This window comes from Pyxicephalus adspersus, chromosome 6 (assembly GCF_032062135.1).
Source record: "Pyxicephalus adspersus chromosome 6, UCB_Pads_2.0, whole genome shotgun sequence".
NCBI lineage: Eukaryota > Metazoa > Chordata > Amphibia > Anura > Pyxicephalidae > Pyxicephalus > Pyxicephalus adspersus.
In genome coordinates this window covers 75,790,162-75,803,333 of record NC_092863.1, presented here as the reverse complement: position 1 = coordinate 75,803,333, position 13,172 = coordinate 75,790,162, and the positions used below count along the sequence as shown (strand labels likewise).

Here is a 13,172-nt window from a genome sequence, read left to right as displayed (position 1 = left end):
GTGATTTTGTAATATTGGATTTAGACACAAACAGGTTACTAGTAGGAGAGCAGCATGGGTAGGCATCCACTGTGTTACTTTAATGGCAAATGTGCATTAAAGTGTATCTACAAAAGTATTCATCCCTGTCTCTTTGCTTTACAACCTGGGATTAAATTTATATTTTGAAGTGGGTAGAGTGGGGCTGTGCACCAGTTGATTTACACAACATCCCTAGCACTTTGAAGGTTCAAATTGATTTTGATTTCTCTGTGACCTAAACGATTAATTGGACAAAAAAGTCTTGCTTATACAGATGGGTTAACACCCCCATTACTTTGCTGCAATTACAGCTGTCTCTTGGGGAATCTCTTTACTTGCTTTTCACATCTAGCCCTGTGATCTTTCCTTGACTTTAGTATAATATTTTCTTCAATGACCAGTTTCTATGTCCCTGGTGAAGATAAACGTCCCCGCAGCATAATGTTGTCACCGTTGTTCTACACTGTGGGCAGACTCCTAACTTGGTTTCCTATTTTGTTTTTTGTTTTTCTTCAAGTAGTGGCTTTTTGTCTAGCCAGTCTTCCATAAAGCATCTCTCTGTGAAGTGTACGGCCTAAAGTGATCCTATAGACAGATACGTATATCCCCACTATGGACCTTTGCAGCTCTTTATGTTGTCCTTGGTGCCTTTTTTGATATCCTATGTATTCCTTTCTTGTTTAGCGTGTGAGTTTTGGTGGGTGGCCTTCTGTTGTCAGCTTTGCAGTGGTGTCATATTCTTTCCATTTTCTTATATTTATTCCATTTCCCTTAGCTATGCTTCTCCTCATCTTTGTTTTTACCTGTTTGGCATGCTGCCTGGTCTTAATGTTTACTGGTTGAGCAAGATAGATGGTTGGATCTTATTTTGGGGTTTCTTAGCAAAAGGAAGGATTACATCTCAGTGCACTACTGGACACTTTTCAGTTTACATATATACACACTCACATATACAATGTATTCCAATTTATGTTTCAAGGACAAACATAGAAAGGAACTAAAAACATTTGCAATGCACTGTGTAGCCAAAGCCTAGGCTGTCAGGTTTTTCTGCAGTCTGAGGTCACATTGGAGGAATTTCTTCACTTTTTGTTTGTTAAAAAAAAGGTTTCATTAACACCAACAAAAAAGTATAAATGTGTTTTTTTTTTCAAGGGAATTGCTAGAATCTCCTTTTTATTGTTATCCATTTGCACACTTACTGTCTGGTAAAACGTTGCCCCCGGGAAAATAATTTTTAGGAGAAATCTGTGTAAAGTAGCCCAGTATAGCAGTACAACTTGACATGGGGTCTTTTATTTATCGAAAGCTGAAAAAAAAACATTTGAAGTATACTTTGAGGTTAAAGTAATATACACTTTAACCATAAATTGTGCTCCCCTACACCATGTTCTTTGCTGAGGATTAACCTTTTTCTTCACTTTGACATCAACCAGCCCATATTGCACAACTACTAGCTGTCAAACATGACTGTCACTGACCAATTATTCCTGATGAAAGGGAAAATAATGGAGATTTCTAACTTTTTCAGAATGCTAGTTGACTGGTTGTCTTTCTCTTGTTCTGTTTTAATGCTACCTGAGCCTCTAACATAAAACAAGCAAGCTTTGTTATTGCTTTGATTGTGTCTCAAAGCCTGGTATCTAGTATGACATAGGTTTGTTGAAACACAAAGCTGTTCCCTTCTACAAATTCTTATTTTTAAGTATAATTCTGCATTGAGAGGACCTGCAAGTTTTCCCAATGTCTGTGTGAAAACTACCAGCGCTAAATGCCTAACAACAATGTAAGATGTTTTACTTCATATTACTTAGAACAATTATTAAATTCTACAGACTGTTTGAAATTTAGCTCTATGAATCTGTATTTTTATAATATTAAATTAAGTTGAATAATTATCTAGTTATACAGTTAATTAAGTGACTGAATTCAAAAGTAGAGCTATTGTCCATAGCCGACAATTCAGTTCGGTTTTTTTTTTCCAGTTCCAGCAGAGCATGAAAGCAGATTGTAGACTTGTTGCTGAAACAAGAAAGCCTATCTTTTCTGTGCAGTTTTTTTTTTTTATTATTAAAACAGGAAATTTGTTTTATTAAACTTTTTTATTCCAAATCAGAAAATCCTGCATTGTTGTGCACCTTTGCTGTTTCCCAAATAAATAGGTGTATAGTAAAATGAATGTATTATCTCACATTTGGCCTAGGTTTCCTCCAGGTATTAGCACTTGAACACTACCACTGGCTCACATGACTGTATTATCTCATTATTTTGATTTATACCACACACCACTATTAGACATAACTCATCTGTTTTGCCCTCAGCAGAGAAAGATAGACTACAGCTACTGGTAAATGCTTTAGTGTCATGTAGAAATTGTGTTGCAGTTTAACTTTTTATTAGGCAAATTTTGATCTCTTTTTTCTCTTTTTTTTGTGTGTTAGTTTACGAGAGGATGACCGAATACGCATTGAGAGAATGGATAGCCTTCATTTTCAATACAGTCAAGCATTTCAGCTCATCAGTGAATTCTACAGTTGCGGCACAGGTACATTTTAATTTTAGCTGGCCATGTCCTGATGATAGACAGAAAAGCAAAACTGTAAAAGCTTTTCAAATCTTGTCACAAAGTTTTGAATTTGTCTTGTGGTGCTATACCTCTTCTAACTCCTGTGCAACTTCAACAGCAAGTCCTAATTGTACGGCACTACTGCTGTTGTTTTTTTGGTCAATGTACTTTATTGTTTTACGCTATACATCAGTGTCTTATATTCTGCTTGCTCAACTGGCCACCTCTTGGTGAAATAATTGACCACAACTGATCTGTGGCTTCCAAGGATTGTAGAAGGTACCACTGGGATGCAGATGGAAGTATTTTGTTGTTCTTACTTGGGATACTGAAAATCGCCCATACATAGCTAGTTTTGCTTTAGTCAGATACAATATATTATTATTGTTGTTGGTATTACTCTTTTATCCCACAGGAACATCCAGCTTTTTCTTAACCAAGGCATAAAAAAAATCTATGCTTGCATTCTGTAAATATGTGTTCAGGAGAGAACATACTACATTGGTAGAAAAAAATTGATTCCACTGTTGGCAATCTGATTAGAATTATTATTCTCTGTAGAGCATGCCCAATGCTATAATCTGATCTATCACTTTGGAATACATGGCTCTTATCAAAATATGCCTTTAATAAAATATCATTGTCAAGGAGAATTGATGCAATATCTATTTGGATTTTTTTCTGATATAAAAATAATTTAAAAGAAGCATACTAGAATCAAATGTCTGTTAACTTGACGACATCCTATGTCTCTTTTCAACCTGATTAACTATGTATATAGAATTTGTTTCTTCATCGTGTTAATCAAATTAGCAATATTACCACATGCCTTATATCAATTACAATACATAGAAAGCAGAGAGCATGTGTGGGATTTTTAAGGTAGTAATCAATCACATCAATCACATCAATAATAAACTAACTTTTACCAATTTTATTAAAACATCAAATTAAGATAGTAATATTTATTTTATGAACAATTTAAAATCAACATAAAAACATTTCCAACATTATGGTGTATAACTCCAGATAAGCAGTGGACACTACATCATGTAATAATCTCAACGTGTTTTGCGGAACTCCAGTCTGTTTCTTCGGGAGATATTTTTAGTTGCTTTCCCCTTTCCAAATATTCTATGACATACCCTAGATATTATGGTAGCCAGCTGGCAAAAGGATGGAGCGAGGAACTTGCAATGATGCACTTTCTATTGGGCAGCCATCATCTATCCTTAGACTGATTTCTCATGTATTACTTTACAAATATTCATTCTTTCACTTGTTAAAACACATAGTCAAACAACGATGGCTGCTTATCAACATTTGGTTCCCTTCCTCTTAAGCCCTTTCCCTATTGGGTACAAAGTCTCCTGGAATGCCCCTCCATTTGTTCTGGGAGGATTTGATTGATTTACTTTGTTACTATGTAAGTAAAGTAGGTTGATTTTGAAGTAGCTGCCTGTTTATTCATCTTGATTACTATCAGTGAATACTGTGACATTGAGATGACAGGCTATGCAGTGGTTCTTTTATTTTGTATGTACTCAAGTAAAAACTTTTAAATGTTTTTTGCCCCCAAAATGTCCATAAATAAAGGATCTTCATTTATACTCCAGTCTGCAAGCAGAACAATGGGGCAACAGCAGACCAGCTGGCATTAGCTTAGCAGCAGGTGAGGAGACTTTAGATTCATGTGGCAACTCTTGTTTTATCACTGTAGCAGTTGTCGACCCTGAGCCACTAAATACTTGGCAGTGCTGTCCAGTTTACAAAAGGAGTATATTTACTCTTCATATGCCATGGTGTGCAAGAGACTAATATGATCTAGATGTAGCCTACAAAGCTGCAACTTCAGCTGTGTGTGACATGAGCAATAGTTATTATTACTAATATTATTATAGTGCCAATATAAAAGTATATACCGGTAGTTATGTTCCTGTGTCAGTAAAGCTCATGTAATGTCCAACTGACTCTATATCTGTATTCATTTAGTATATAGTCCCCAGTTACAATGTTGTATACATCATATATAGTCCCTAGTCAGTGGTATATACAATGTATATCTCTACACCCAGCTCTTTGTGATCACCTCTCTCCCCTCTTGCAAAAATTAATATTTTCTCTTGTTTTAAATAAATGTTTTAAAAATAACACATCACAGAAGTATTTATTCAGTCATTTTATTGGAATTGCCATTCATTACTGTTTGAGTAGTAGCAGCCAAATTTTGTGTCTTTGGTTTATACTCAAGTCAAAGCAGGTTTCCTGCAACCAATATTTGAATCAGTTCATATTTGAGTATAAGCTGTACGTTTTATTTTACGAATTGTGTTTTATACACCCCATTCTGCTGTCTCTTCTTACTGTTTAAGAATTGTGTTTTTTATGTCTATTTTCTTACCTTTCCACAATTTACAGTTTAACAGTAATATAACTTTTATCGTGAATGTAGCTGAAAAAATGTGAACACATTTGTTTTTAAATACAGTAGATTATTACGATAGAAAGAAATGGGTGCTCAGCATTTGGAGACTGTCAATGTGGGATAATATGGTCACAGAAAGATGCAGCAAGTCAAGCATTAGTAACTAGTAGTGAAAGATCTTTGCATTGGGCTAAGCTTTTTTGGCCAGTTTCCTCCTTTCCTCCCGTGTAATTGTTTATTTTTGTCTGTCATTTGCTTCCCCTGTTTAATATACAGTGCTGCATAATATGTTGGTGCCAGAAAAATACTGTTTAATAATAATAATTAGCCTTTGCAGTGCCATATATGCTGGAAGATCTCTAGATCATCTAAGAAAATAATGATCTTTTTGCTGTATGTGCAATAAACCGTGCCTTTGTGTAATGCATACATCTAAAACCCCAGCCATAACTTCAGTTTTGCACTTTGCAAAGGTTGCTGTCAACTAATATAGCTTACTTTGATTTCACTTCACACAGTCAGAATCTCACGTGTGCAGTTAGAAGCTGTGGTAAGTCAGATAAAGCCGACCCTATGTACTGTCTGGACAACATCCAGTATCATTCAGCATTTTCCTTCCCAGCCTGATTGTCCTTAGCTCGTCCTTTTATTTATTGAATTTCTGCTCCCTGTAAACATGAAGGCTTAGCATCACATCACTAACTTCCTGATTTTAGGGAACTTTGTACAGCACCTGTCCACCAGCTATGATCTGTTTGCAATGCAAAGAGCAAAGAAACCCAGTGATGTCACTGATCTAAAATATAGGGGCATGATGGAAAGGGAAAAGCAGCCACATGTACAGGTTCTCTTGGTCAGCTTGTCATTAATATTAGTATATTAGAAAAATATATTGAAACTTTTCATATGCCAAACTCTTTCTTGATTTTGGAAGGTACAAAAAAATTATGTAGTAAAACCTAACTCGGGACAAAATATTTTTGGTCAGTTTAAAATAGTAGGACAGAGTGTGGTAACATACAGCAGTAGCATCCTGACACGGAATCTAACCCTTCCACACATTGTAGTAGTAAAATAAAGTTGGATTCTGAACATTGATTTAGAAGCTAACACCTTTTTTTTTTTTAAGGTGCTAATTGTATGTGTTTGCTTTAATAATTGTAGTAACATTTTCATATGTTAAAAGCAGTATTTGTCAAGCAGAGATGTATTTATTCTTTATTTGGTAACCCCATATTTATAGTTTTACTTCAGAACTTCTAACTTTGTATGTACTTTTAGGTAATAATATCTTACAGTGAAAGCATATTATTTCCTGAACAGACATTATGTACTAGAATGTTGATGAGCAATTCTTGAATTACATTTAGGGTGAGTGTTTCATAAAGTTAAACTGATGCCTGATTTATATTGATCTATATAACAGTCCCAGTATTCCGCATTGCTAATATCCTTTGCACGTGGTTTTCCAGGGTAATTGTTTCTGTTTTGCCGAGATAGTCTGTTTAATCATTGTGGTAGCAGCACTTCATTCCCTTTCCCTAAAATAAATTGTATGAAGATTCAACTAAATAGAGATGAAAGCAAGCAGCTTCTTCTATGCTCTGGTATTGGAAAATACAATGAGCCTGATTTAATAATGTACCCCAAAACTGGAGAAGATAGACTATCATGGGAGAAGTTGGATAATCCAGCAAACTTGGAATGGATTCGTTATGCTATTATAGTTGGAAATATTTTCAATCCTGGACCAGATCCATTCCAGGTTTGCAGGATTGCCTAAGTTCACCCATGATAGCCTGTCTTCCCCAGTCTAGGAGAGCTTTACCACCTAGCCGTTAAGCCCGACCTTCGTACGGGCAAAAAAAAATGGCTAGGATGGTTAAGCCCGTATTTTTGTCACAGCCTTACCTCCATGGTCCCGCTGTGCACATCCAGCGTAGTTTTCCTATTCCAGCGTCGTTTTCCTATTCCAGCGTCGTCCTCCGTCCATCGTCGTCCGTCGATCTCCCTCTCCAGCGTCGGGTGCCAGCGGGACCGGTAAGATGCCGGCCGGTAGCTTGTGTTCCGCCGCCCGGCATCTTACCTGGTCCCGCTGATCGTCCCACGTCCTTCTCGTTCCAGCGCCGGATGATCTCTGAAGGGAGAAGCTGTCCGGCGGAGAAAAAAAAACGGACGGCTCCTCCCTGCGTGCGTGATGACGTCGGCGCGTGTGCGGGAAATTCAAATAGAAACTCATTCATTCATTTTGTATTGGATTCAATACAAACTCCTGTATTCAATCCAATCAAACTTTTTTTTATATTCATGATATCTACTAGACCCTTGTTCGGACATATTTCTGAAACTTACAGGTCTAAAATGTAAAAAAAAAAATTTCATGAAAAACAGTGTAACGCTTTTGGTACAGAAATCTAGACATCAGTGTAACGCCCAGGAGGTTTAAGAGCATTGTGTGTTATGTAAAGATTGCACAACAGTAAATACAGCAATGACCCCCTTCACATTGCCTGATTTTCCATTTTGCATTAAATTTTCTTCTAGTGCCTGTGCTCCAATGCACAGTTATAACTACTTTCTCTGTTGAAATGAATAGATCTGAGTTGATAGCAATCATGCTTCAAGGATCAGCTTTGTAGAGTCACCATCAACATCTTTATGGCTGCTAAAGCACTTGGCTCTTGGCTTACCATAATTGTAGTCTCATGAAAAAAAACAATTGGGATACTCAAAATTTGAAGTAAGAATCATTCCATGTAATGATTCCCAGCAGGGTATTGAATGCCTGTGTGCCTTGTATGAATTTTATTAGTATTTTTGGGTGCTTTTCTTCTTGTTTTGCTAAATGTATCTGTTAATTGAGACAGGGTAAAAATGTGGTTTGGGTAACTTAACAGAATGCATTTAAAGTTCTCCAAGGCTGGGGAGGATACACTTTTTTCAGTGAAGCTGTCATTTGCTATTTATTAGCAAATGTTTTCAGTCCTGGGCCAGATTCATTCCAGGTTTGCTGGATCACCCAGCCTCACTGATGAAAGTGTCACCTCTCCAGCGTGGAAAGCTTTCATAAATCAGGCCCACACTCTCTATCATTGGCTGTCAATAGGGACATAATAACTCATTAGGATTATTAGACAAATGGCTAATATTGAAGAAATCACAAGCATTTAAATCTGAATCTAAAAGAACCCCAAGCCGCTATCTTCAACTAATATTACTTGAGATGATTGTAAGTACTTGTAGACAACAAGCGGCTTAATTTTAAATAGATATTTTGTGTACACTAAGATGGCTAGAATATTTCTTGATCATATGAGCCTTGTAAAATTTTAATAATCTAAGAAATTTTTCCACTAGAAGACCAGAAACAGGCACACAGGTACACACAATGGGAACAAAAGCAGGGAGATATTCAACACTATGCCAAAACACCAATAGGACATACAGCCCCTGATTCATCAATAAAATCCGCGATCGCTGGAAGCGCGAAAGTACGCGCAGCCATCGATCGCGGATTACCGCGGTCCGGACTCGAGTGTGCGCGTACACTCGCCTCACTGCCAGCCGGATTCCAGACTTCACAATAGGGAGCGCGAATCTGCCAATTAAGGCGATTAGATTGTTGCTGAATAGCGCGATCGTGTACGATTTCGGATCGCGAATACGAATGCGCAACTGATAATCCGATTCTGCTTGATGAATCGGGCCGAGTGTTCAGCAGGTCCATTTGACCCTGAACAATTTGTTCTGTATTTTTCTTCCCCCAAAGGCAGAAAGAGCATTTAGAGTCTCTCCTAACCTAATTGCCAGCTTCCCGACTTATGGCTGTCCCTTTTTTATGCTAATTTTCCCATTCTTCCCTTAGCTTTTTTTTGCACTTCTCCTGGCATTTTTGCAACACTTCCCCAGCTTTTCTGCGTATTGCATCCATATATTTCCACATCTCCAACCCACGTCATATCTACTTTGCACAGCACAACTGGTCACATCACCCCCTTTATCTTGCCATTTACCCTAACACGCACCTCCCAAAATACTTGTTTTTTTTACGTTTTGATTATCCTTAGGCTAGTGTATTCTTCTATTTGATATTAGAACAATGTAAAAGATGCTCCATTACTTATGTTGACACCATGTTGAATTTGATGAATTAAACCTAGTTCTGCATTGTTGTTTTTGAATAAAATGATATTACTTGGAATCCATAACATACCATCATCCTGGTGTGCAACCTCAGAATATAAATTTTAAAAATATTTTTCTATAGTCCCTGATTGGCACAAATTAGCATTACAAGTGGAAAGGAGGTAGACTTTGTAGCAAGCGGATACATGAAGTAATCCCATATTCTTTTAGTTGTGTGTTGATAGAATGATACCTGAATGTAATCGGCTTCTTTCAAAAGTTTAGTAAGAGAATAATATATTATCTATATCTATGTTATTTTTGATTGCTAATAAAAGCAATTCCACATTTCATGTATGTATTTCCAGTGTTGAATTTATGACCATTAATGGCAATATCAGTATGACTTAGTGAAGTATTTTTATTCAAAATTGTAATATATTGCAGGACACTGATCTTAAGATGTGGAGGCTACGTTCATTTTCACAATTTTTTCACAAATCTAGTGCAGAAAATAACTACACGTTATCTTTCTATACTGCCAGTCCTATCAATCCTTTTTATTTGTTAATATTTTTATTTATTTTTTTTGCTCCTGTCAAAAAAACCAAAGAACAATGTTATTTTTCTTACAAGTACAACTAATTGTTGGCCTGTTTGCATTGTAAGTTCCTTTTTTTCTGTGTGATCTGCTGTAACAGCATGTGCACCTTCAATGATAAACGTGCAAAGTGTGTGCATTTAATTCTTAGTCAGCTACCCCAGAATGGCCAGTCCCAGGTTTGTGTGCTTTACCCCTCAGCACATATGTGACAATGCCCTAATGCCCAGTCCTCATCCCAAATGTTTAATCTCCTTCCCCAGTCCTTCCACTTCCTGACTACATACAAACCCTCTAAGAATATGATTCTCATTTGGTGGTTAAAAAGATGGATTTTACTTGTATAAAATGTATTGAAATAGCTAGAAGCCTACGTGACATGGTGACAACATAGGAGTACAATTTGGGCACAGGAATAGAGTTATGTCACCTCTATACTGGAAGTGCCTGCAGAAGACCCATTAGATATTTTAAAAAATATGCAGATTTCAAAAGAGAAAAAATTAGTTTTACATTTTTTTTTAAAGCATATATTACATAGTAGTGGTTTGGTTTGCATATCATTTAAATTAATAAATTATATTTATTTCATATGTTTTGTGATTCATTTGAAGTGTCAGCTGTAGTGATAAGTGCTGTTTAAACATTTTGCCTTTAAAAATAAAATATTAGAAAAAAAAAAGAAAATAATATTAGTGTTGGTATGTTTGTAAAAGTGAGTTCTGTTCATGAATTTGTTTGTGCTGGGTTTCTTATGCTTTTAACTTTACTAAAAGTCTAAATAGTTCATGAGATTTCCTATTGATCTTGCTGCAGCTTTTGATTGCTATGAGTGAGCTTTTTTCACATGGCATTTTCGGAGCTGTCCAAACAGAATGAAAAGCTTTTTATCACTTTGTTTTTTGGCAACAACTGACAACTATTGTTCTGAAGAGGTGAATGTCCGGCCACTGTTTTTATTTTCGATACAAAAACATACAATATAATATTTGAGAAATTTGGAATGTTTCACATCGTGTTCATTGGTCATAACCTCAAAGGTAAAGTTACATAGGTAAAGTTTACAAAATAAAAATATTTATTGGGTACATTTTTCTTAGACCTTCACAGTTTTCTCTTAGTCTTTCAAAAAAAAATCCTACGTATACATGTTGATCATGTCAGTGAATTCCACTACATGAAGCTCCCAGGGAAGAAGTAACAATTCTGCTTGTGTTATAGTTTAGATGGTGTATCAGCCAATTACCCAGGTCTGAAGCTTCTCAATCAACAGCTGCCCACACCTAGCCTTGCTATAGCTTTTTGATCTTTTGGATCCGTTATATATGAGCCTTTAAAAAAGACGTACTTCAAAATAATTTTTTTTGCCTTCTTTTCTGTACCTTAAAGGCCCAGATGGGCAGTGATGTTACAGTGTAGTTACTCTTATTTCATTTGAGATGCTACATTTAGCGTCCATTCTGCAGCCACCCGTAGGGAAATGAATGGGGGCTGCTGCTATCTACTGTAAAATGTAGTGCAGCTGTCTAGGTGGCTTGGCTGAGTGACTAGCAGGGTGCCAACCATCCAGAGCTGCCCAGAAACCACTGTTTTCACGGCCTACTAATGCCCAACCCTCAATAGGATTCATTAGATATAGCAATGTTGTAAAGCCAGCCAAACTGAGCCACCCAGTAAGCATTCTGTTGTATTCTTTTTCTTTTTTTCCTTTAAACAACCAGGGTTCCTGGGCAGGGCTGTGGAGTCGGTAGATAAATCCTTTGACTCCGACTCCTCAGTTTCTGGTACCCCCGACTCTGACTATCTGACTCCTCTCATTTTATCTTCACACTTTTGCATTCAAACTCAAAAATGTAGACCCCCTAATTATTCATAAATCAATAAATTTGTTATAAAATTAAATATAACACAATATTTTTACCATAAGTTTTTCAAGAAACAATAATAAAAATATATGAAAATAAATTGATGATTTGTCAAATAATATGTTTTCACTTTATATAATTTTAAAATTAAATATCTTTATTTCAGGGATTTATACTAAGTTTTTAGATAACAATATTATTCATCTTTTTATCTTCAAAGGTATTAGCTTTATATTTGGTATTGCACTTACCGTTATGGCCAGAGAATTAGGTAATGCAGAACGTCAAAGAGTGGTAGACAGTTATCTGAATGGAAGTGATGCCTCCCAGATAGCAATGGTTTTGGGTTGTAATCGTACAACTTTAACCGAAATTAAGACCTTTGAATCTTTCGGTAGAGTGGAAAAATTACCAAGAGAAGGTCTGAGCAATTCAAAGTTGGATGAAGCACATAAGGAGGAGTTACGCAAGTTAATGTCCTAAGATTGCGTAATAAGTCTCAGGGGAATGAAGGATCAATTATTTCCTACATTTGGAATTATTGTATGTATTTCAACAATTGATAGATGCATTGATAAACTCAAATGCTCATTAAAAAGAACTTCTTTAACTCCTCCAAGGCGCAATGATTCCCACTCTCTTCAAGAAAACCTTAGCTACGCTAACAGAATCCCTGATCTGATTGCTAAGGAAGATGGAAAAAAACATCTACTTTCTTAATGAAGTAGGTTTTACCATCTCAATGAGAACTAAAAGGGGAAAATCTCTTAATGGGCAAAGGGCAGTGCATGTTGTGGCTGGAGTGCGTTTCAGAAATTATTCAATTTGTTGTGTGAGGAATAAAAATGGGACCCTCCACTTCAAGTCACAAGCACGAGCATTTAATCAAGCATTCCTCAATTTTATTGATGAGGTTTTGAATGTTTTTAGTTAAGGGTGTTCAGCATGCCATCCTAATTATGGATAATGTCGCCTTTCATAAAACTAACCAGGTAAAGGGCTTGGTTGAAAGTAAGGGACACCAACTCTTATTTTTAACACCATACTCTCCATTTCCTAATCCTGTTGAGAACATGTTCTCTAAATGAAAAGAAGTAGTAAGAAGAAATAGGCTAATTAATTCAGGTCCTTTATTAGAAAGCATCAATAGTGTATTTTTAACAATAAGCCAGCAGGATTGCTCAAATTATTATACAAAAATGTTTAGCTTTTTGCCTAAATACCTAAGAGGAGAAAGCATTAATGATTAATAAATCATTTAATAAAATAATACATATTTTTATTTAATGTTTCTTGAGAAAAACTTTTATGTAAAAATATTGTGTTATATTTAATTGTGGTTAAAATTTTTTTGGTGAAGTTTGAATGCAAAAGTGTGAAGATAAAATGAGAAACCCTGTAATATGCTAATGTATTTTCCATGTTGATTGAAGGAAGGCAACATACACGCCATTTAACCACAGAACCACTGGCTAGGAAACTGATGCCCTACTGTATTGACCAGTTCAAACAAAGAAATTAAAACAATAAGGTTTTATTTATTTTTTATAAAGAGGATAAAAAGTAGTA

The 13,172-nt window shown here is 36.0% G+C and overlaps 1 protein-coding gene across 1 annotated transcript in view; it reads left to right on the top strand.

Moving 5' to 3' along the window:
* The window catches only part of MSH3 (mutS homolog 3), a 99,413-nt gene that overhangs the window by 20,962 nt on the left and 65,279 nt on the right, over positions 1 to 13,172 (top strand). The window contains exon 9 of the mRNA XM_072416211.1: positions 2,463 to 2,566. Coding sequence (XP_072272312.1) covers positions 2,463 to 2,566 — 104 coding nt within the window. The remainder of the gene's footprint in view (positions 1 to 2,462; positions 2,567 to 13,172) is intronic.